General features: G+C 37.2%; 1 protein-coding gene across 8 annotated transcripts in view; it reads left to right on the forward strand.

The window, feature by feature from the left end:
- The window catches only part of Pcdh7 (protocadherin 7), a 413437-nt gene that overhangs the window by 43051 nt on the left and 344095 nt on the right, over window positions 1-26291 (forward strand). Inside the window, exon 2 of one of the 8 annotated variants that reach the window (XM_032916558.1) lies at window positions 22475-22722. The exons of the other annotated variants lie outside the window; for them this stretch is intronic. Within the exon in view, the coding sequence (XP_032772449.1) occupies window positions 22475-22552 (78 nt within the window). The 3' untranslated portion in view covers window positions 22553-22722. Of the gene's footprint in view, window positions 1-22474; window positions 22723-26291 lie in introns of those variants that run through there. 8 annotated transcript variants of the gene reach the window in all.

Here is a 26291-nt window from a genome sequence, read left to right on the forward strand (position 1 = left end):
TGTATACATGTGGACACCTGAGTGTCAAGTGGCAGCATTCAGGAGTTGGTTTTCTTCTTTCACATCTGGGATAGCTCTGAGATAGCTCTGAGGTAGTTCTCAGGCCTTGGTGCCAGCGACCTTTACCTGTAGAGCCATCTCACCAGCACAAACAGGATTATTTTAAATCTTTATTTTCTAGTCCTGGGTGTATAGAGATTAGTCAATGAGGACTGCTTCTTACAAGCATAGCCATAGCAGAATTCAGACTGGAGTCACAGTACTTTACAGATGATTTCTCGGAAAGCTCTCCAAACAATTCAGGATAAACTCATTTGAATATCAAGCACTCTCTTCAGCTGCTTACAGGAAATTGTCTACTGCTGTAGCAGGTAAACAAGGAAGCAGAGGGAGAAACGTCTCCTAATGTGGAGGGCACATTCATTACCCAGCCAGAGAGTTGGGGTTTTAGCAAGTACCGCTGGTACTCCTGGGGATAGCTGTCTAGTCAGAAGTAGGAAATGCTATCCTCGGGGGACTCTGTTAGCCTGGGACTTCAGGATATGTTCTGTTTTTGATCTCTGCTGTTTCTCAAATCCCTTCTCATTAATGATGAAATAGGGTCTCAATAATCTAAAATACCATTTGGAAAGAGAAACTGAAGGATTATTCTGTTCACCTGGTAGTTGTTGGGTACCTAAACTTTTTACGTTTGTATGTTTGCTTGCCCTATGGCACATTTGGCATTTCAAACACTAATTCATCACATAACATCTCACTACTATTTGGGATGAAAGTAAGATGAGACACGGGGTGGGAGGGGCACATGGAGTAGGGATTTTCACACGATTTCCAAACATCTACTTTCTCACCTAGAACTTGTTTCTTACTCAATTCATTATTGTAACAAGCAATCCATGCATTTTTAAAGCATTCAGTACCAGAAACATGTGGTGTGTTAAAGATAGCTATATTCTATTTTAAGTAGTAGCCAAAGATAAGAAAAACATACAGGTGTAAGAATCTTGGTATAAGTAAATATCCTCAAAATCGGATTCCATCAACTCATTTTTAAAATAAAATTTTTAATATTTAAAATCTATGGTAACTGAATCTTTGTTCATCTTGTGTTTTAGAACTCAGCTCATAGGAAACATATTTTCAGAAAAATTCACTTAAAATCGTTAAGTTTCTGCTTAAAAGGCGTGTTAGCAGGTAGAGCAAACTTGTGGGTATCAAAAGTCCATCCTTATACCTAATTTTCAGACATGATTCAAAAACATAGTATTACAGTTTATAGTTTACCCTCACTGGTTTATCTATGCAATAGGACATAGTCAATTCTTGAAAGCAGGTGTTTTCCCTCAAAGACATAGAAATTACTGCAAGATCTTCATGTGTTCGTTAAATGGAATGAAGCCTGTGAATGAAACTGGGTAGTTTTGAGATACCAGCCTTGTGGTTCACTGTGTAAGGGGAGCACAGAAGTCAAGTTCTACCTAATGTGTTGATGGGTGCAATGAATGTTGGGCCTTTTTGCTCACTTATATTGCATGGATATTTTATCTAAAAAATATCCTCTGCAAATGAGATAGTTTTCTCCGGGGCGGCAGACTGAAGGTTTGGGGCACTTAGCTTGTTTCATGGTTCTTGCATTTATGTGTGAACAACTGTAATGACACTTGTCCATCTTGTGCTGCATATCTCTTCTGAAAACTGCCCAGAAAGACACATGCAAGTCCATAATATCAGAGAGCCAGCTTGAATAATCCCTACTATCTTCATATATGAATCTCATTTCATCACCTCAAATCTACAAAGCCTGGTGATGCCATCTGGTGTCGCTGTATGTCGTGCTCCTAGCCTTCAGTCCTGTAATGGAGGCTCCAATTGTTCTTACTGAGATTTCTATAGTGCATGAATTTTGAATTTTTTCACTTTGTTTGTTTCTTTAGGCTCAGGTACCTTTGGCTGCCCTTCGACACACACACAAAGTTTTCCTCTCCCTGACTTTGTTCATGGGTTTTAAGTTAATGCTTAGAGCAGAGATAATCACAGTGCAGATAATTCTGTGGGCCTGGGGAAATATTCTTTCCTTAACTCATTTGCAATTGTGTTCCCAGCTCTTCAAATTTGAGAATCTAAATGAGAAATCTAAGATGTCAAGAATAAATAAAAGTATATGTGATTTCCACAGACTTATTAATATGTTCTACATAGTAAACCTTTTACCTTGTTTTCCAATGCCAGTGTGATGGCTGCAGGTGGGTGACAGCACTGGGTGTTTTAATAGTTGAGAGAGTTGAGAAAGGTACCAAAGGAGTTGAAGCAATAATGACTTCAGATATTCAGGCTGATTAATTAGACATCCTCCCCCACCCATTGCTAGCGTTTTTTACTGGAAGGCTGTCTGTTCAGCTTAGGCAATGCGTCAGTCAATGAGATGGGCCAATTATCTAACTTGCATATTTATAATTGGGAGGGAGTAGGGAAGATCCAAATTGCCTTGAGACCCAAAAAGGAACCAAATGACGCCGGTTAAGAGGCACTAGTAGGCTTTGATAAGACGTCACAGGAAGGAGTGGTTGGGGATATAGTCCCAGAGGAATCTTTTCTTTTATAAATAAGAAAAAAAAAAAAAAAAGGAAGAAGTAAAAAAAAAAAAGGAGTTCCCTTAATTGTAAAATAAACTGTCACAAGATATAATTTTCAACTATAAGAAATTAAAGATATTTCTGTATTATTTTGAAATACACAAACAAATTAAAGTCTTAATTAATATCTTCTCTTTCCTAAGTATTCATTTGCAAAGTAAATTGGTCTAAGATTTGTGATGTCTGGTAAAGGCAATGAGACATGGTTTAGCCTTTTATGATACCTCTGATAGTGTGTAGAAAGAAAACACAGGTTTTTAATCTACTAGGGGCTGCTGTCCTTCTAAATGCCATATAGTGATTTTATTTGTAGAAATACTGTAATGTATGCATAAATAAAGGACATATGAATATATGGGACAAGTCACTAAACAATTTATGTGATAAACCAAGAAGCAAATTTCTTCTCTAATGAACAAGCAGTTAACTGTTTTATTACCTCTTTCTTTTTTGTCAGGGACTCAAGTAAAGAGCCCTGGGCCAGAGAGTTAAGCATTTGGCCACTGAGCTACATCCCCAGCCATATAGATATTTTTGAATGACGGCTTTATATTTGTGAGATGAGGATGTACAAAATGCTGAGTTGTGCCAAATAATTCAGTTAAATTTAAAATATCTGTTGTATGTATATCTTTTACATGTATAGGATGGTCATGATTGTCAATCTATTCTTGACTCTTTCTTGTAATCCAGCACTAATTTTTAAAATTAATATTGGGCTGTAAATAGTTTCCCCATTAGGATTCCCCATAGTAATAACATGTGGCCACTGAAGCCTATACATCCCTTCCCCCTATCTGTTAAACTCAGCATGGTCACACATTTAATGGTACAATATGAAGTCATGGGTCATTAACAGGAAAGACAAACCCTCCAGAATATAGCCTTTGTTCAATATGTTGTCAGGTAAGAATTAGCAGTCGGCAGTCATCCACTTCAAACTATGATCTAATCGGAACTCGAGAGCTAAATCAGAACCCTGGTGATTAGCTCTTAGTTAGTAGCAAGCTCCAGGGAAAACTTCAGTGCACAGGAAGTAAGCTAATGATTCATCCAGCAGTAGCTGCAGGGCACAGGGAAATGCAGAAAGGTTCTTCTAACCCAGTGGTTCTCAAGTTTTCTAATTCTGCGACCCTTTAATACTGATTTCCATGTTGCAGTGACCCCAACCATATAATTATTTTCATTGTCACATCAGAACTGTAATCTTGCTACTGGTGTGAATTGTAATGTAAATCTCCATGCTTTTCTAATGCTCGTAATGATTCCCGTGAGATTGTCCATTGATTCCCCAAGGGTCACGACCCACCAGTTGAGAACCTCTGCTCTAGCTCATCTAAGGTTTGCCAGCAGCTGTCCAAGGGACATTTTAAAAAAGAGAGCAGAGGTGGAAACAAAACGTGTGATGGCTGGTTCATAAAAAAAAAAAAAAAAAAAAAAAATCAGTCTCTGACAAAAAATAAAAATAAAAATCTTTCATTCTGGCTGGAAATCCTTAAAGCTTTGCCAATAGTGAAGAAACCCTTTGTCTCCTTTAGGGTCCTGAGTGCAGAGAGTTTTAGAATTTAATCAAAACATTAAAATCACAATGTAATAGCGAGGCTGACTGTAGGGCCCTCCTTGTATTTTAGAATTCTGACCTATAAGCTTGAGAGAGTTAAACTTTCTAGAAAAACCTTTCCCTCATTCTGCAGCAAACATTCAGAGGGAAGATGTAAGTGATCCTAAATTAAAATCTTCAGAGCAGCAGGCAGAATTCCAATTCTGCTCGCCTCATCTGCCCTTGTTGAGTGTACTTTTATCTGTGGAAAATGGCATTCACGTTTCCAACAGGTTCATTATTATGAGCCCCGTGGTTCTCAACTCGTCATATTCTTTGCTTGTTAATAATGGCACCATGGCATTGAAAAGGTAGGAGTTGGGTAGAGACATGGCTCAACAGTGAAGAGCACTTGATGCTCCCATAGGGGGCTGGAGTTCGCTTCCCAGCACCCCTATCAGGCAGTTCATGACAATCTGACTCCTGCTCCAAGGAATCTGACGCCCTCTTCTGGCCTCTTAGGGCTACTGCACTTACCAGTGTCTACCCCCCACCTTCGCCCTCTGCCACATATGTATTGTATGTATACATACAATTAAAAATAAAATTATATCTTAAAACAGAGGTGGGGATGTTTTAAGTTGTACTTTTAAGCTCTAGTTTTGAATATTTTATTCTTCATCTATGTAATCATGCGGCTGCCCTTCATTTGATGCATTATTAGGTAGTTCTGTAGATGTAGCAATTCTATCTAATTCCACCACTAAGTCATTGTTACGTAACAATTAAAGTTGCCTTCTTCACTGGCTATTGCAGTTCTTATGCCTGTATATCGATTTTTTGTTCATTTAATACTGGGATGTCAAAATTTTGTGAAATGAATGAAACGGCAGCAGAAAAGGGCAGGTGGGTGGCCTCTGCTGGGTCTCCTTTGATGTCAGCTCCATTGGCAAAGGAGATAAAACAGAAAGACCTCTGAAGGCCTGGGATCCGAGAATCCCTCCCTGCAATTCCATCACATCCCCCCAAGACCAGGCGAGGAGATACTGAAGCTGAGTTTCAAGCAGGAGACTTTAAAGTAAAATTCCTTGAAAACTAATTTCCTTTTCGTCCCACTATCAGCGAGTTCGTTTATAAAGGTTCCAATGGATAAAAGCAATGCAACCCATTTTACTCACGATTTCTTTTCCAATCTCTGCCGTTCTGCCATTTTTCCCGTTTTTAAAAATCCACTGACTTCTTAGAGGTCCTGTTTCTCGGAACATAAACTGGACAAAAATCATTGTGGAAACTCCTTGGTATGCACCAGCAGCGGGACCAAATGCAGCTGCCATCAACTTTCCCATGCAGTGATATGGACATGATAACTTCAGGTAGCTTTCGGAGATGCGCATTTGTTTTTTAAAACAGGTGATCAATTTAGTATTGATTTTCAATGACTGTGATCCCACTTCCCTGCATTATTTAAAATAATTGAATTAGCGAGGCACGCAGATCGGGGTCAAATAAATGTTTGCCTAGCCCTTTCAGTTAAAGACTCCCCACCACCACTCCCCCACTCCCGATGATTCATTCTGAAACTAGAAGTCTGCTTTGTTCCTTATTGAGCACAGACAAGTAGAGTTGTGAATTTCTATGTATTTTTGAGGCACCACGTGCGGAGATGAAGGCTGGGCGCCGGGACTTTCTGCAGGCAGCTAGCAGAGCCACATCTGCCTCCAGACTTGATGACTTGGCTGAAGAGAGGCCCCCTTAGGTCCTGCTGCCAGATCAGGTGTGGAGACACTGCAGAGCTGTCACTCCGCATGGTTTCCTGCAAGTCAGCTATCTCCTTCCCATCTGTGTGGCTATTCTTTCATTGCGTTTTTTTCCCCCTGCTTGTCTGGCATGCGTATATTTGTCTGATAAGTCTCAATTCGGATCCGAGGCTTTGCCTTCCCAGTTGTCAAGCAAAAGGGAATTTCTCCAAGCCTGTATCTGTCCTTTAATCGTGCTTGCCATTATGACACAATCCCCTACGTTGAGGTATTTTATGATATCCAGTGTATATTAGCATCGTTTTATAAGTTCCATTAAGTCTTGAGGATCTCATTCCATTAAGACCCACAAACTGCAAATTTTATTCACATTAAAGTTTAAATGATAGACTACAGAATTACATATGGAGTGGCTCTTCCAATTTTACAATGCTCTCTTAAGCTAAAAAGTCACCTTTCTTCCCTTTTAACTTTTCAGCCGGAATCATAGGTAGTTTTATTGTTGGCATTTTGAGGAGCTGTCTTGCAAAGTCAGGGCTACATTTCCTATGTTTTACTTTTAGTGTATAGAAGATTTTACGTAGCAAAAGCTTGATTATTTGTGCCTTGCACCATTAATTGGTGTTTTCGGCTCTAGTCTTGATTATGCAGCTAAAATTTTGCCTGAAGTGTCCAATCCCACAGGCTTGTACTTGCAAAACACCCCTTGAGTTTATTAAGAGTGCCGTGTTCACAGTGGCCAACGGAGCGGGCTCAGTGGGTATCCTGAGCTGGAAAATGAAAGGGCGGATGATTCAAGTGCACCATGCTCTGATTAGAGGGCCATGAGCAGCTTCAGTCTCTTGCAGATTAACATCACTCCAGGCTCTGTTTTCAAACAAGTATTATCTGTTCTAGAAGCACATCTTACAGATCTTGCTAATGCACTGAGTTCCAGTGGCCCTGGCTTGAAATAACGCATCAGTTTTTCTTTCTTGTGGGGGAATAAATCAGTATCGTGTTCATGTGCGTTGGCAGGTTTCCTTAGTTATGAGAATGTGGTTAGAAATTGTTTATGACTTCCTGCTTCTAAACAATAAGGAATAGTATGAGGGCCTTGGCCTTATTATGAGAGCATTTGTTATGGAAACTGTTTAGTGAAGTAAATGGAAAGACAGACAGGGACACTCAGGTGGGAATAGTGTGGTTCCCGAGAGTTCAGATGTCTCTCTTCATGGATTCATTGACTCCAGTCATTCTAATCCAGTGCCTATATCTTAAAAGTACCTTTAAGTAACAGTAAGAAACTTGTAACGTACAGTATGATGAACATTAAGATTCATGTTTTAGATTATAAAGTAGACTACTGGTTCTCAAAGTATGGGTAGCAACTCCTTCGGGGTCACATATCAGATATCCTGCATACAAGATATTTATATTACTATTCATAACAGTAGCAAAATTACAGTTATTGAGTAACAACAAAATTGTATGGCTGGAGCACCTTCAAACACAAAGAACTGTGTTAAAGAGTCACAGCATTAGGGAGATTGAGGACCACTGAACTTGAAACTGCTCAAACTTCCTGTGATCAGTACTAGGGAAATGAAGTCCATCTTCCTCCTTGAGAAGTTCGAAAACTGGACAAAATGCCTATTTAACAACTCTAATGTCCCAGGAAATGAGGTCTAAATTGTACAGAGAACCAAATTTTGAGGAGAAAATTTCCGTATTTTCTCTGTCTTTACCACAGCAAAACAAAACATAACCTAACTGAGAGTGAAGGTTCAAGACTAGAAATCTAGTGTCTCAGGATGCTGAAGCAGGAGGATAAATGTGAATTCCGGGTTATGCCAGGTACAAAGTGTGACTCTGTCCCAGCAATTAATAAACAAGTAAATATATATAAACAGGAGTACTATGGCCAATGTTATTATTAGCAAAGAGACTATAGAAGAGACACGTTTACTTGTATGTGTAAGGAATCTTTTACCTTAGGACAAGCGATTAAGTAGCTTGTTTTTAAGCTTAGGCATTTTAAAATATAAACTTGAAACTGCATCTTTACAGGTTTGTGGAGGTCATATGTGAAAAAACAAATATCATCTAATCACAATTCGTTTATTTAACTGTTCTAAAGAGGAAGAATGTGCTATTCGATCTACTTATTTTCACTATATGGCAATAATCTCCATATTTTTACATGTAATCTTCACCTACAATCTCTAAAAGAGATTATCATTTAGCCCTAAGGTACTCAGAGTTGACCATATTTAAACTGCTTTAGCTCTGAAAAATGCCTTTCTCTTAAATTAAGGTTATGGAAAAACCTCAAATTTTTCTTCAACAGAAACAAAACAAGACCTTCCGCACATGCTTGCATCTGGGATCCCTTCCAAAAGTGTTTAGCAGTTTGGCGGTAGCCACCTTTGGAAAATCTATCATTTCCTTCTCCTATCTGAACATCGGGAGGCAATCAGAGTGTCAGTGCTCACAGAAAGAGTGTAACAGTCGGTCAGTTGTATTTCCCTGGCATATAAAATTTATGTTTTCTTCTTCAGGCTCCTTGTTAGAGAATGGAAAACATGGAAAATCATATATAAACATGATTATCCCTTGGTTTTGTTTTACAAGAAGACTCTCAACTAAAAATTTAAAAAATGTTCTGACACCTCAGGATTAAAGCTAATTGCACATTTTAAGAATGTTTACAGACATGAGGAATTATAAGTCTATAGGAAACTTACATTTTACCTTGTGTATGCCACTTTCTTTCATAATGATTTATAAGCTTTTTCAGAAGAATCATAGAGCTACTAAAGCCATAGAAGGAACCGGAACACGGGTGGTCTTTTTTAAAAACTCAGATTTTGTGTAGCTACCTTGGTAACGTGCTTCAATGCTGGGACAAAGACGCATGTTTTTCGTCAGCAGTCTTCTTATATGAGACTAGCACTTACTATATTTTATGCAAAACGAAGAAATTTATGAACTAAGTCTTAAGAAATTGATAGAAGTTGCTCATCTTTTGTTGCCTATTTTTGTATCCAACTCTTTTATCTTGTGCTGAACATGATCTGTTTGTATGTGAGAGTCTACCTGTTATTACATGCTATCTTCATACAAAAATTTTCAAGTATTATTTTGAGGTACTACTTTTTAATGTCAGAAAGAATATGTATCCATGCTTGGGCTAAGAGTTGTCGTGTAAGCCCATCACCCGCGACTTGGAGGGAAGACCTATGAGGCTGAAATATATCTGCAACAGTCCAACCTTTCTGGTAAGGCATACATTTCCTACGAATGACAGGGACAGCCCAGTGGTTATAATGAATAAACATGTACCATATGCCAGATACTGTGTCAGTGTCTTTTCCTTGCAATATCCCATGTGGACAGCAGTTAGCAATGTGCTGTGAATAATTAAATGTTTTACATACATTATTTTATTAGTGCTAAAATTTTCCTATTAATTAAATAGTAGGCTTTCCATGTAGTTTTAAAGAAATTCCTGCAAAAATTTCATTAATAAGTAAGACATTCCAAACTGAATATCACAGCTTCTTACTGCTGGTTTGGGTAGAGACGAGAAATAGGTGACACTTAAAAATTGTCCTTATAAGCTGGCAAGATGTCCAGCAGATAAAGAAGTTTTCCTTCAAAGTTCAGGACCCGAACTCTATTTATATGAGACATATGGCAGAAGGAGGGACCCAACCCCCATTCGTTGTCCTCTGCTGGGCTCTGTGGCATGTAAATAGGCACGTGCAGGTACACGCACATGCATACAGATGCTCATACACACATGCTCACACACCTGCATAAAGGTAAAACCACCTGCAACAGAATATCTTGTTTTGTTTTGTACAACAAGTCAATAACGTAAGAAAAAGCAAAGACTAGAAGTCAATAAGCCAAACACTATACCGACTTACATATTCTGTGGTTTAATAGTAGTAGCAGTGAACCCTCTTACCCCTTTACTCAGGTCTTCATTATCTTTTCTGTTGTTGCTAGTCTGTCTGATTTTCCCTTAGCAACGGCATCATCTAGGAATGCACTCAGCTCCAAATAATGGATTCACCTTAGTTAAATGGGGGAGGGGTTTGTTTTCCCTGAGAGCACATGTCTAGATGCTGTAACTCAGCAGTTTCCATGAAGAATCCTAATACCTTTCTGCCCACCAGCTTTACCATTGATTTCCCTTTCCATATTTCTAAGATTATGGTTGTCTCTATTTTAGTACTTGGTAGCTTTTTTCAAGTAAAGAGAAAAAATAGGCAAAAGAGAGGCAAATCTTCTTTTGGACACATTGCTTTCTATTTTGGAAAGGATTATCTCTTTAAAGACTTTCTATGTATCATATTGCCCAAACACATGTCCCCTGGCTGGCCCCTGGTACAGACTTCAAGGGAGCAATTTATCTTTTCTCTTTTAGCATTGATGACATAGGGAGGCAAGAGAAAGGATGGCTTATGCTCCTGCCTTACTGGGACTGGAAGCAGTAACTTGGGTCTTCCACCGCAGGCTGCCAAAGCCTTCCACATCCCTTCATTTCATGAAAGTTTGTTTAGATTTTTTTCTCAATTCAACAACCAGCTTCTTCTACCTCCCACAACAGAATTGTTTACTGTCTTCTGTCCTGAGCTCTGGAGCCCCTTTCATTATTTCATTATTTCATGAATTCATTAGAATTCATCTCGTAGTATCCAGAAGGGCATACTCCCAGGAGACTACATGAGAACCCCCTTATTCTCAAGATTTCTTGTTTTCGTAGCTAAGACTAGAGAGTCCTAGGACGGCCAGATTACATAGTAGTGATCTAAGCACCACACTTTGTTCCTCTCAAGTTCCATGTCTTGTTTTCTCACAGCATTACTAGATAATGTTTTTCACAATCATACACATTGGAATATATATAAAATCTTAACCACTTAAACATTTTCTAAAAACTACTTGTTCAAATTTTAGAGTATTGGGAGTTGACTAGTAATATGGGGGACATGTTCTATTCATATAAATCAACAGTTGTTTATCGTGTGCATGCTGAGTATGTAGGACACTGTCGATATGAGACAAAAGTAGAAAACCAGACAGACACAAGAGAGAAACTTTATTCTGCTACATTTTATGCACAGGATACATTTAAGGTGTGGGTTGCTTTTGTTACAGCCATTAGATATTTGTCACAAGGCTTACTCTGCAGCAGGGAACTGTCTTAGGACATACAGTTTGTGAGAGTAAGGATAAGATTTGGGCTGTTACTGAGCAGCGGTGATCTCAACTTTAACATGCAAGGCATGCACATGTGGTGAGGAATTCAGTCAACACGCTTCTATCACTTATAAATGTATGCATGTAAGGAAATGAACACGTGTGCATTTGTGCACATGCACACTCTGCATATATACATCTTAATTTGGGAATTACAGTAATTCATATGTTAGTCTTAATTTGTGATTTATTCTTTTGGATGGCTTGCAATGTAGTTGAATTTGTAAAATATGTCTAGATGTAAGTGTACATTTGTTGGATTGAATTCTAACAACTTTGACTCCCTCACCTTTATTCCTTTGCTTTATTGAATTGAACTTGAATGAAATCTTTTATTTGTCTAAGTCTATTTCTGTCTAGTAAGGAAGTTGAAATTGATCATGCCTTGACTTTGTGGGCCAGCAGAGAACCATGACATTCCAGAGTATTGATTTTATGGTGTTAAAGGGTGACAGATCCAGTGTTAAAGTGCCAGGAGAGAATTGGGTTTCAGATTGTACACCATAAGCATTCTTGGCTTTTGCTGAGCCAAGCCTGGTTTTTTAAAGTAAGGGATGAAATTGTAATACGTATGTAGTTTGTACTGCATACTTTTAGAGATAGTAATTTCTTTTAATTAATTATTTATTAATGTATGTATGTATATGTGTATGTATTTATGTTTTCTTTCTTTTTTTTTTTTTTGAGACAGCTTTTCTCTGTGTAGATCTCTCTGTCTTGGAATGCACTTTTTTACTAGCCTAGCGTGAACTCACAGAGATGCCTGCCTCTGCCTTCTGAGCGCTGAGGTTAAAATTATGTAATGATATTTTGAAATATAATGTCACATGTGTGATGCCATATCTTACTTATCTAAATGTACAGAGCTTGGGGCATTTGTTTTTATGTGTATATCCTGACAGTAATCTTTACTTAAGAATGTTGAGTAATACTTTCAGTTATCATGACCAGTCTTTGGTAAAGCACGTTTATTACTACATATGGAAGTTGCCTGATAACAACAAGTTTTATTGGTTCTCACATCAGTCATCCTCACATCATCTCTTTGAGGTTATAATCTACTGTGCTTTCCTGCATTTGTGGACTGTAGGATAAGAGTTGTGATAACCAAGGTTCAGAAAGGTCAGAGGTCTGTGAATGTAGTGGTTGGTGATTTCTGTTGTTACTGCCATTGTTGCCCGCTTGGACCTAGAATATGAACAAGTTATATGATGATGGTGGCTGCAAACCTAATGTGAGGAAAGGTAAGCATGGACATCTTTCATTGTTCAAATTTTCTGACAGGATTCGTTGCTTATAAGTGCAATGACTTTAAGCACGTGCTTTGAAAATAATATTTTGATTATATGATAATTGCTTAAAACTCTATGGAGCTAAGTCCAAATGTATCTTTCAAACTAATCAGAGTACATGTGATTCATACACTTTAGCCAGACCATCACGGTCACCTTTCAATTTATTTTCACACGTTCATCTAAGTTATTGTTGTCTAAGATACTGATGTGCAAAGAAGACTAGAATGTATTTTCTAATGTATGTTTGTTCTGTTTTCTAACAACATCAGTATTTTGCTTAAGCAGATTTCCTAGGAAATGACAGCTTTGAAAAATTGGACACAGGAGCTACTGGAAGCATTTCAGTTCTAAGCAATCTAAATACTGCAGAAGGGAACATGAAATATCACTGCGTTTTAAAGATGACAGTTCTGTCAAAGATCCTTTTTCACTCTTCGGGTAAAAACAAATGGAGTAAATCAAGAATATATCTGTTCAAAATGTGCACGCATCTTCACCAAGAACTTTCTTCTTCCTATGGGCATCTGTTGAGTGGCAGGGGAACCTGTCATTCTCTTGACTTAATTTTTGGTCTGGAGAATTTTGAGGTCTTGGAATTTCATAAGAACAGAGTATCCTTGAGAGGAGAGGAAAACCCATTGGACTTATGCCCACATCTATGTATATACGGTTAATATACAGAAATTTAAAGATTAGTGTAATATGAAGTGTGTGCATGTATGTGTGTGTGTGTGTGTGTCTGTGTGTGTGTGTGTGTGTGTGTGTGTGTGTGTGTGTGTGTATGCCTTTGTATGTATGTGTAAAAGAAAAGAAAAGGAAATGGAGAGGGATGGAGAGGAAGGAGGAGAGAGTGAAAGATCCTACCTTGTGAGAGACGAAAGCAAAATGATCATGAGTTTGAAGCCATCCTAGGGAACATGGAGAAACAATATAAAACAAAACAAAACAAAACTTAAAACAATAATAGCAACCTTAAAAGTCTAAATTTAGATGCTATACTGTTTACAGATATATTTAAAACGTGAATCTTTAGTAACATTTTTTTCGAGTTGGAAAGACATAGCAAGCGTGACAATATCAGCCTTCAGGCAAAAATTCATCAGTAACTAGAGAGGCAGAGGGGCGTAGAGTGTTTAAGAATACAGAGATTAGAGGAGACTTCCTGGGCTTAAAATTCCACTGCTGCCATGCTCTGGGTCTGTGATTTGGCCAAGTTATTTTCTCAGGCTTGAGTCCTTTCTTTGTTCCATGTGATTGCTGATAGTATCTGTTTCCTCCTGACCCTTGTGTATTAGCCTGAGGTCCTGTAATCAAGCAGTAGAATGTTACTTATTATCACTAATTGAAAACTTTTCACGTGTGAGGAGGCCAAGAATGGCTGCAGAAACTTTAAGGATTAATTCAGAGAGGAAAATAAATGTTAATTTTTTTTAGGGATTCTGTAACACCTATTCTTTCAGGAAAGTAATAAATGAATGTTGGCCAATGTCATTATAGTTTTAGTAGAAGAATCATTGTTAATTATAATTGAATATAGAATCTACACATTAAGTAATATATTTTAGAGATTCTCCTAGAAGGTAACCACTGAGTAAATCTGGCTCCAGATTCCACAGGCAATCAATGTGCTAATTTAAAGTTCATAACGGTAGCCTCAGATTTTCTTGTTTCCATTAAAGAGAGGTGGCCTGCAAATATTTATATATTTTAAGTATTATTTCTTCCCACTGACAGAACAGTGGTTATGTTTGTCATATTAACTTTCTAAAATGGCTTTATACACTTGTGGACAGAATTTGCCTCCTGTGAAGAAGGTACCCAATAGTGAAACTTTATCTGCATTATCACTCCAACTGTTCCATGAAAAAGATTGATTTATCATGGTACACATTAAAAGCATCCCTATACGTGATTTATTTATACATTTTACCTCATTTTAGAGCCCTTCAGCTTTTTCTATTAATAGGATTGTCATTTTTATATATGGATGTATTCTTGGTACAGTTTGGCTTTGAGCCATAATGTTATCTATCCTCTTAACTCTTTGGAGACGTTGACTTATCTTCAATGCATTAGTGTAGGTTCAATTTTGTTCCAAGTTCGAGATGACAAAGGTCACTTCATTAGGGACCTCAATTGCCTTACTTCCTCGCAGTCTTCAAGTATCTTATACAGAGTATCATAAAAAAAAAATGTTCTGCTTCCATTAACAAAAAGTGAGCAGGGAAGAAAAAGCCAATTATTTGCAACCCATAAAATCCTTATGATAATTTGGAAGACTTTAATTAAACTAATACATCACACTACACTTATAAAGACAAAGGAGAAAAAAAGGAAAGCACATAATCCCCCCTTTTTTCTTCTGTTGAGAAACATATTGCTTTGTGATTAAGTGCTTTAAGCAATGTGACCTATTTTAAAATCTAAGATTTGCAGTCCTTTTCATATAATATTAAACATATTAAAAATTCGATGCAATATTGATTAGAGCCATGCCCTTCACAAAAGTCTGGAATGAAGCTATATTAAAGCTTGGCTTAAAAGTAATTTGTATTAATTTCTTATGATGTTTAAACTCTTTAAAATAAAGATCCTAAGCAATCATCCAACACAGACATATTTTTATCTCAAAGAATGCTGTTTTGCTATATTATACCCTTATTTTACATTTTGTTTTTAGCCTAATAGATAAGCCTACTGGAGTTATTAGCATAAAGTCCACTTCCAATGGTAATAAAGTATAGATTTTTTTTGAGTCTGGTAAGCCACAAATCACATTAAAATGGAATCATATTCAGTTTTTACCCACTAAACAGACCACATAAGCAGTGTGCCAAATTTCACATTTTGAGCCTACTTTCCTGTAAGCTCAAGGCTGGCTGCTTAGATTTCTCTGTCTTCTGAGAACGTGTTTTTGAGCTACGGTTGTGTCCTTTCCTGTTTACTCTGCTTGCTGTTGGTGGTTGTTAGACGGGTGGTGGTTCAGGGCTCGCCACATGGCTCACCGTTTTCCAGACACATGCAGCTTCAGTGGCATTTGAGGACAGCACAGCTTCCTCTTGCCATCTTCTCATGAGCACCTCCTCCCCTTCTTTGTGGGTAGGTTATTGCTGTGTTTAGTACACGAGTGGCTAGTGCTGCTGTCATGTCCAAGCAGAGTCAATAGCATGGTCTGAAGAGAATAGCAGTGATAGTTTAAGCTTGTATCATTTTATCTTTTTATTGTGAGCTTTAAGAACACAAACATTATTCAACTTTGGTCCTGGGTGGATAAAACTGTAGAGCTATGATCCCTTCTATACTTTTCAGTTATATAGTGCACAGATAGAAGCATTGGGATTAATATCTATCACTCCTGGATTCACAAAAAATTCTATTTGAAATAGTTATTTAAAATTTAAAATCTAAGGAAAAGGAACTAAACGTGGAAGAAATCCCTTAATATGTATGTTAAAACAGAAAAAGAAAACTGCAGCTGCACCTTAGCTTTTTTTTAATGAATAGTTTAATTTCATAATTTATATCTAGAGTTATTGATATGTTGTCTACATACAATGTATAGCAGGATTGGTTTTGTTTCTTCTCTCACACTGCATGCTGTTATATGTAGGAATATTTGAGCTAAGGAAAGCAAAATAGGAATTGATCAAGACACCCTTAAGAGGAAATTGCCAGTGTACACAGACATTTCTCACTGCTCTGATCACATCTCTTATCTTTAAGTCGCCTTTCTCCAGTGCAGTTCTTTCCTGGTCCTTGGGCCCATAGCCTAGCCACATTCTAAGTCAACCAATAAACTCCTTCCTGCCACCCTCACCAGTCTTCCTCTGATTCTTTGGCTCTCTCAGAATCTTACCTCCTTGGTTTTCTCCTCAGTTGCTAAATCATTTGTACTCAGGTTTTTGTGGGTTTCGTTAAAAGAAAGAAAAAGAAGGAAAATGTCCCTTAGTATCATGCTGGTCTCTTAGGTTGCTGAGCATTTCTTTCTTTCTTTCTTTCTTTTTTTCTTTCTTTCTTTCTTTCTTTCTTTCTTTCTTTCTTTCTTTCTTTCTTTCTTTCTTTTTCCTTCCTTCCTTCCTTTCTTCTTCCTTTCTTTCTTTCCTTTTCTTTTTTCTTCCTTCCTTCCTTCCTTTCCTTCCTTTCTTCTTTCTTCTTCCTTCCTTTCTTTCTTTCTTTTTCTTTTTTTCTTCCTTCCTTCCTTCCTTCCTTCCTTTCTTCTTTCTTTCTTACATTTTTTTCTTTTATTGGATATGTTTTATTTACATTTCAAATTTAATCCTATTTCCAGGGATCACCTCCAGAATCCCTGCTTCTATGAGGGTGCTCTGTCCCAGCTTGACATTCCCCTACACTGAAGCATTAAGCATTGACAGGACCAAGGGCCGCTCCTCCCATTGATGCCTGACAAGGCCATCCTCTGCTACATAAGCGGCTGGAGCCATGTGTCCATCCCTATGTACTCTTGGGATGGCAATTTAGTCCTGGGAGCTCTTGGGGGGGGGTTCATTGGTTGATATTGTTGTTCTTCTTTATAGGGTTGTAAACCGCTTTAGCCCTTTCTGTCCTTTCTCTAACTCTTCCATTTGGGGACTCTGTTCTCAGTTTAATGATTGGCTGCAAGCATCTGCCTCTGTATTTGTCAGACTCTGGCAGAGCCTTTCAGGAGACAGTTATATCAGGCTCCTGTCAACATGCACTTCTTGGCATACGCAATCTTGTCTAGGTTTGGTGACTGTATATGGGATGGATCCCCAGGTGGGGCAGTCTCTGGATGGCCTTTTCTTCAGTCTCTGCTCCACATACTGTCTCCATATTTTCTCCTGTGAATAGTTTTGTTCCCCTTTCTAAGAAGGACTGAAGCATCCACACTTTGATCTTCCCTCTTCTTGAGCTTCATGTGGTCTGTGAATTGTATCTTGGTTATTCCAAGCTTTATCAGTGAGTGCATATCATGTGTGTTCTTTTGTGATTGGGTTACCTCACTCAAGATGACATTTCCTAGTTCAATCCATTTGCCTAAGAATTTCATGTAGTCATTGTTTTTAGTAGTACTCCATTGTGTAAATGTACCACATTTTCTGTATTGATTCCTCTGTTGAAGCACATCTGGGTTCTTTCCAGCTTCTGGCTATTATAAGGCTGCTATGAACACATTGGAACATGTGTCCTTGTTGTATGTTGGAGCATCTTTTGGGTGTATGCCCAGGAAGGGTATAGCTGGGTCCTGAGGTCGTACTATGTCCAATTTTCTGAGGAACCCCCCGACTGATTTCCAGTCTTTCTATGTCACTTACTAAACTGGACTTTAAAACCTTAGGCTCTGTTGCTGACACTAAGATTCTATGATTCTAATAGGACACCAAGTCAATCAAGATTGATTGCCTGGCTACCCAGCCCAAGGAATTCTTTTATTAGGCTCCAAGTCATTCACACTCTGAAGTAAGAGCAGACCATTTAAGGTGAGAAAGGGGTACTCATTACTGTGGCATTTTCTTTCCTGGCTGATTTGATGGTTAATAGGTAAAAGGCTTCTGTTCCTTAGTAGTATTTAAATAATATGGATAAATGCGACTGTGAATATATGTGAGTACACAACTCACACATGCAAATAATTTAATTATGATTGAGTATGATACCTACATAAACTTCAAGAACACAGAATACCATGCTCATTTATAGTGACTTAGGAAATGTATAATTTTGCTTATTTTTTAAACCCAAAATGAAGCAGTTGTGATTGTAGCATGTTTGTCTATTTGAAAGCGAGAATTAAGTAGCAATTTACATGCCAACAGTGAAGTGAAAAATGGATTTAATTAGGAACCCCCACCCTTAATTTGGGTCCCTATGTTTATCACTTATTCATATGTAATTTTATAAAAGAAGATTCTTCACTCTGGGTTCTACTTCCTCAATGTGGAGAGTGCAGAGTTCAGATTACTGCTTTATAAGGTCTTTGTAAGGTTAAGTTAAAAGCAACATATAATATTTTAATAAACACTTTTGTGAAGAAAAAATATTTCTTCATATATAGGCAAGTGCATATAGAGATGTATTCGATATAAACATTATATGACGCAGGATCTTTCATAAGGAAATAAATCAAAGAAACAGGAAGACATTTTTGGTCATATTTCAGGAGAAGTGGAGCATCAGTGAGAAGTGTGTTGGGACAGGAAGCATGAACCAACAGTTATGCACTGGTAGGGAGATAGCACGGCCTCTTTGTGCAGGTTCATCTGTGGCCCTGTGTTTTCAGAGATAAGGATATTCTTTTCCTCCAGTTATACACGTATTTCAGCTACACAAGTTTTCAAGTGGTAATAGATGACCTGCTTGAGGAAGGAAGGTGAGGGGCCATCTGCTTCCTTGGTTTGCTCGACTGTTAATGTGCCTTGCATTGGGGCCCTGGATGCTATCTGTGGCAGCTTCACATTAATATGAATTGCAGTTTACTGTTTCTGTAAATTATTTATATACATCACAAGGAAAGATCAAATTAGTATGGAAGATTATCCTTTTCATTGTTCTTCAACTATCTAAATCCTATGCTTACCATACTTCTTATTTTCCATTTAAAATGAGTTTTGCTATTCAAAAAACTGAATAAGCTTCCAGTACTGTTAAGGGGTTGTAGTTCTTCTTTATTATAAATTAAAATCACTTCCTCATTGGGCAGTCATGCTCTCAAATATTAATAGCAACTTCAGCTTCTAGATTGTAAAAATTAGTATGAGTTTCTTCTCTGTGTTATGGAGTACACTTTGCTTTTTATGAGACACCTTTCACTATTTCCTCGATTTGAACATCACTCAAGGAAAAAATAATGCATATTCATAGAGTTATTTTGCATATTGCCAATTATATGCAAACACATTCAACAGACACGTGCACTTAATCTTCTCCAATTACATAGGTGCATGATTAGAATTGAAGCATACCTAATGAAAATAAGTAGAAAAATACATACATATTCTTTCTAAGAATATCTATTTTATTTTCTGTGGTTTTGTTTTGTTTTGTTTTTTTTTTAAGAATCATAGGTTTAAAAGTCCATCTATTCCTATGTGGGAGACTTCTGTCTTTTCTTGTACCTGGATATGACTACTTTTTCTATTTTCTGAGCAGTTCAATTTCCCTCTCCTAGCATTTGTAAGAGTCATTTTTACAAGGCAACTGATTTCTAATAACTTTTGTAAGCCATATTCATAGATTAATTGGCCTTTTAGCTAGAAAGGAAAGATGATTGAAATGTGGTGATAACTTCATAGGAAGGGGTCCAGGATGACTTGGTTTCAACTTGTGTGTGTGTGTGTGTGTGTGTGTGTGTGTGTGTGTGTGTGTGTGTGTGTGTGTGTTGGTATAACTTATTGCCTGAGTGATAAAAATAAATTGGGGAGTGAGGTTGAAAGGGGAGGTTGAAATTCAATTTACCTGAATTGGCTCTGGCTAAAGAGTTGGTCAGGTCTGGTTTACTGGAGCCTATCTCCTTAGCAGTCATGATCTGAAAATTTCATCCAGGGTGATGTTAATTAGTTGTTTCCAACCAAATCAAACACATCTGGGTAACATTAATTTCTATACCAACTATCTCCAACAGAATTTTCAGATCTGTGCTTCCAAAATGCTCAATGATGATTTGAAATATGCAATTAATGTTTCTAAACATTAATATTTAATGGTGAAGAAAAAATCCATCTAGTTTGACTCTAGTGACAAGGTGATACAAGTGTATAGTTGTATTTTTTCATGCATCAAAGCCACAGCCACAAACACCTCTCTACAATTAGTTAAATTGTCACATAGTTCTGAGTAACATTTTAATAAGGGGAGTCCATTATCTTGCATGATAGGATAGTGCATATTTAAATGTGCTATATTTCTGGTTATGATGATAGGTTGAAATTATAAGTCAGATTTGAAAAAAATAAAACACTAAACATTTGGACTCTTGTGATTTTTATTTTTTAAATGTTTCACTTATCCTTTGATTTATTAAGAAGCTTTGCAGAAAACTGCATAGATGATCACCTTTAAAGAAAACTCAGTCATTCTTACATGAGAAAGATAAAGAGAAACGTAATGATAATCTTATATTTTTGGGCTAAACTTAAGAAATAGAACAACTGGAGATAATGATGTGCTAATAAAGAATATGGCATTTGCTCTAATTCGGAAGAAGAGCTGTGTTATAAGACCAAAAGCCATATGACAAATCATGTAAGGAAAGGATGTCCACATAATTTTAAAATTTCAAAACTGTACTTATGATATCATGGAACGATGGATAATTTGATTTACTTATTTTTCATTTCCCAAACATGCATTCATTGTTAACACAATGTATTAACAAGCGATCATCTTCAGATGCCAGGAAAGAATAGGTAGAGTGAGTATGAAGTTTACCCTCAGGGAGGACACTGTAGCCTTGCATATGGCAGAAGCATTAAATGAATAAGTATGAAACTGTTAAATGTGTCGCAAGCACTATAAAAACATGTCATATCCAGGAAGGCCAAAGGACACAGAACAGGCAGATGGAATGTTTGCAGGCTTCATGATTATGCAGTGGCTACTAGTTGGTTTGCAAATAGAACATAGAATGAAATCTTTCAAAAATCTTGAGTAAGAATGCTTGAATTAAATGTGTACTGATAATCCTGTGAAATTAGAAAAGGTATATCATTTTAAAATTAAAAAAATTAAAAATTTAAAATATTTATGATTTAGATTATATACCTGTAATTTGATTTTGTAATTGATCAAAGCATCTTCTAATTTATTAACTTTCTTTAGAGAAAAACATTTCTTTAAACATATTTAATAACCATTTGTGACATTAAAACATTTCAAAATTATATTGATAATATGGATATCTCACTTCAAGAGCATTTCTCAAAATTAACCTTTCTCTCAAATGTAATTAATTTGCAAACGAATCAGTCTTTTTCTATATGATTGGCTTTTGTAACTAAGTTGATAGGCAGTCAGGGGAAAACAGCATCTACTTCTTTCCTAAGTTTATATTTGCATGTATGTATGTTGTGACCTTGGAAGTTAAATGGAAGATTTTTCTCTCCTTGTCCCCATTCTTAAGCATGTTGAGTCTTGAATTTTATTCACCATGTTTATGCTCCTGAAATGACATTATCCTTTCAGCGATTTTCAAGCTTACTAAAGATGTTACTATCATCATTTGTGGCATCAAATTGAAAAGAACGCTTTGCATATTTTCTGGCATAGAAAGAAAAAAAGTGACCTATTGATTGATCTCAAGTTCAGAAAAATACTTAACACCATTTAAAGCTTACATTAGCACCAAAATATTTTTGAAGGCCTAGTATCATCACTTCTCTTTGTGGAAACTAGATACAAAGACATGGGACATAACCGGACAGCAGTCATGACATTGAAGAACAGAGCAATCCAGGTTTAGCAGAGATCAGTCCATTTGGGCAGCACATGGAAATTGCTGGGCTTCTATGAAGAGAGAGTGAGCTATATCATAATTTCATTTAGAGCAAAAGCTACTTGGAGGGTGCGAACATTTAGATCTAGCTCACATCTCTGACACTTCCGGGATGTGTAAGTTTAAAAGCATCTGCAGCATAATTACCATATCACTCTATTCTGATTATAGAATGTGGCCTCTGCGTTCTCCATTTCCCTCCCCTTGACATTTCATAGCCTTGAAAAGCTTGAACCCTGAAACAAAATTAACACAACAATTCTTGTATCAACCAAACATTTCTTGTCAGAGATAGCATCCTTGGGATTAGCCAGCTGTATTGATTTAGGTGCCCCAGGGTTGTTAATTGTAGTGAGAACTGCTATGTCTCTGTGACTTCTGGAGAAGGTCGCGGCCACCACAAATACATCTTTAAGAAGAAAAAAAATACCCTTAGCTGAGATATGCAGTCCAAGCTTTGCAACTAGGCTGGCAAAACCCTACTCACATCCCTGTAAAGCAGACATATATTTTTGTATTTTTTATAGGTGGATACAGTGCAGACCACGAACCCACCTGGCCACATTGAGGAATCGTGTAAAATCAATGTATGTGCTCGTAAGTGAAATACATGCCAAGTTCCAACTCAATATGTTGGATCCTAATAGACCCGGATTTGTCTTGCGTAGAAAGAAATTGATTCCCAGGGGGCGAGATCACTAGCTCATTAAAGTGAAGCCCCAGTTTTGAAGAACACACACACACACACACACACACACACACACACACACACGCACACACACACAAAAATTCTGCAAAAAAGGAATCAAACTGTACTTTGCAATGGAATGAGAAGGATGACGTTTTTAATCTGGACTTTAAGAGGGATGTGAGAGGGTTTGAAATCTTACTGATTACTGGGGGCGGGGGGCGGGGAGACTCACATCATCAAATTCAGGAGCGTGAAAAGGAGAACAGGAAATCCTTTCTTGACTTCTCAACTGAATGAACTCCAGTAAAGAGAAGCTATATACATCACTCTCGTTTGTGCTTACTAAGATGGAGCTGACTATAAACATCCTTTCACTCCCCGTGCTTGAACTCACCGGATGCATTATATAGAAATCATCAGGGCCGGCGCTAGATCAACAAAGAAGTAGAAGTGTATACCTCAGGACCTAATCCCGAAAATTAGACCACTTAATGGTATTTAATAAGGCTTTAAAGGACTGACAATCAGGGCAAGTGAGGAACTTAGGACTTGAGAGGAAATGCAATGTAAGTCATTCTGGTACTGACTGAACATTATTTATGATGCTGTAGAAACAGAAATTAGATCACAATGTATTTACAAAGCTTTTTCGTCATTTAGGATTAGCCACACAAGTGTTCAAGGAATGCATGGCCATTATGTCGATAGGAAACTGGACTTTTAAATTTATGGTCCTATTCATCCACGTGTGTAGAGAAGGATATATATATATATATATATATATATATATATATATATATATATATATATATATATATATATATGTCTCAAACAAGGATGAGCTGCATGCAAGAAGCTCTTTGCATTATTCTCAAGGGAAGACACTGTAAAATCTGCAGTTGGGTTTTTTATATGAGTGTGAATGTAGGTGTGTACAATGGTGTGTGTGGAAGGAGATAAAATTTAACCATTAGCGTTTGCACTTTGGTCTGTTACCTAGAATGTAAAGAGGTTATGTCAACTGTCTTAAGCCATTTCTTCTGTTACTAACAATCGTTATTCAGAAAGCAAGTGATTCTAAAATAGGATGTCTAGTGCAGAATTTCTCCAATTAAATATGATATTTGATGTGATTGAGCCATTTATATTAAGATGGTACTGATGTCTGATAATAATGAGTGTCACTCATGTGAAATTAGTGTGCAGACAGTTGAAAATGTATATTATACTCCTTCAGACTGTTTTCTTCAGTGACAGGACATGAATGAATCATGGATGCCAATATAGAAGGGACTACAGAAATATTTGTTTTTGTAATTACAGCTTTTTATTCTGTCACTAGGTTATGCACATTTAGTCTTTGCCTTTGTTCAACATAAAATATGTAACAAATAATCTTATGTTAGCATAAATCAGGTAATATATATTTGAAACAGATGAACGAATTTTTTGTAGTCATCGTGTGCCATAAAAATTTTGAAACTACTCCTCTTTGATGTTTTTATTCATTCCTCCTTATCTTATTGATTAATTTTATAGTTGAATTTTTCCCTCTACTTTCTGTGTGACAATCAATTGCACCTGATCCTCTATCTATACTGTTGCAGGGATTGCTGTCTTTATGCTATTATAATAAATTATAAGACAAACTGTATGATTCTATCATATTAAATATTTTTTTGTGACAAGTACAATAAAAAGAACACTACTTTATAATACGCCTATGTTTCCTAAATCAATCGTCCTGTTAAGCACATTGATACATACCACATGTTCTTCTTACTGGTATTTATTGGAGAATAAGGAGCTTAGACACTGAAGAGTAAATATTTTATAAAAATATGTTTTCATTTAAAGTATAATTACATTATTTTCCCCTTGTCCTCATCCCTTAGAAATATATCCTGTCTCCTCCTCAACATCCTTCCCAGGTTCCCCCACTCCTGTTGTCTCCCTTTCATATTACTAGCCTCTTTTTATTTGATTATCATTGTTACATATAAATATAGGTGCAAAATATATAATTGCAGCCTGTTTTTGTTATTTGTGTGTATGCAGTTTCTGAGCTGACCACTTAGTTTTAGATAATTATTTAAGTCCAGTTGTCCCTCTCCTACAAGTCACTAGTTGCCTAAGGTTTTTGTTTAGAAGTGGGGTTCAATGAGACTGTCACCTTCCACCATAGCTTGTCAATTGTTACCAAATCCGAGAAACTATGCTTTGATATGCAAGGTCTAATGAGCTTTGGTTAGTTTGGTGAAATTATTTTTAAGTTTTAAATTCTGAAATTTGACAGATTACCAGCTCTACAAACCAATTCTTCCTGCTGATCTCACTCTTAATACCTAAGGACTTTCAGTATTAAGGGAACCGTATGACGTATTCCACTTTAATTGTTGCAAAGCACAACTCACACTTCAAGACTAAGGTAACAAAATGCACAGTGGCTGCTACTGTGCTCTTGATTGAAGCAGAAGGAAACATGCCATGGTATACATAATTATGTTCTGGGATCAATAGTTTCCCTCTAAGTTAATTGAAGCAAGCAGCACACAAGTACAAAAATCATTCAGAGAAAACCATTTTGTCCTGCCTAGAGTTGAATGCATGTCCTGGCAAAATATTAGCGGGAGAGAACCAGTTTTTCTTGCTCTTTATCCCTCCACGCCCCCCCTGCCCCAAGAATTGATCTGCACATAAAGGTCTCCATGACTTCAAAGGCATTTCTAGACTTGGATCAGGGTCGCTGAGTTCAGAGGGGTGGCAGACACTAGCCCCTGATGTTTATTGCTGTGGGTTCTTTCATCTAATGGTAATTCTTTGCTTAGAGGAAGCAAGAGACAGAGCAGTCTTGTGACTGTTAAAATTTCAAGATTAATGTTTAGTTGCGAAGCACTTCACACACACACACACACAAACAGACACACACACACACACACATACACACACACACAGTGCTTTCATTTTACATTCTTGCTACTACTCCAACTGTGGAAGTTCCAAGAAACAGTCGGGAAGGGAAGGAAAGCAAATTTCTGTATGTACAGATCCAGCGTGTATGGCATGTGTACATTCCTACTGCAGCACACTGATTGTAAAGTAGTGCCGTTTTCACAATCATACAGTTGGCATAGCTGATAGTTTCCTCCCTCTTCCTTCCTTCCTTGTTTCCTTCCTTTCTGCATGCCTGCCTGCCTTCCTGCCGTCCTTCATTCCTGCCTTCCTTTCTTCTTCCCTTTCAGAGAATTAGTTACGTGAACCTACTCTTTCACTTATTTTCATTTCCAGCTATCTGTCCAATTGATCTGGATGATGAAATTCAAGGTAATTGATTTTACAAGAGTAGCAGTTGAGATGGGAGGTTTGCAGCCATCATGGCTGCACCCACCTCCTAAGCTTCTCTTATATGACTTTCTAAGAAGTTTATGGCTTTTCCTTATGCCTCTATGTGCTCATGGAAGATGGCTGTGTTAAGTGCGGGAACAGCGGTGAATGAGAATCAGCTCAGAAGTTGCACGAAGAATGCATTATCAGATATTTTACACGAATGAAAATGTCACTAAAGAAAGCAGTAAAATTAGAAAACATTAAGGATTGTAATGATAACTTTCCATTGTAGTATTCATTCTTTTTTGAAAAAAAAACTGGTTATT

This window comes from Rattus rattus, chromosome 11 (assembly GCF_011064425.1).
Source record: "Rattus rattus isolate New Zealand chromosome 11, Rrattus_CSIRO_v1, whole genome shotgun sequence".
NCBI lineage: Eukaryota > Metazoa > Chordata > Mammalia > Rodentia > Muridae > Rattus > Rattus rattus.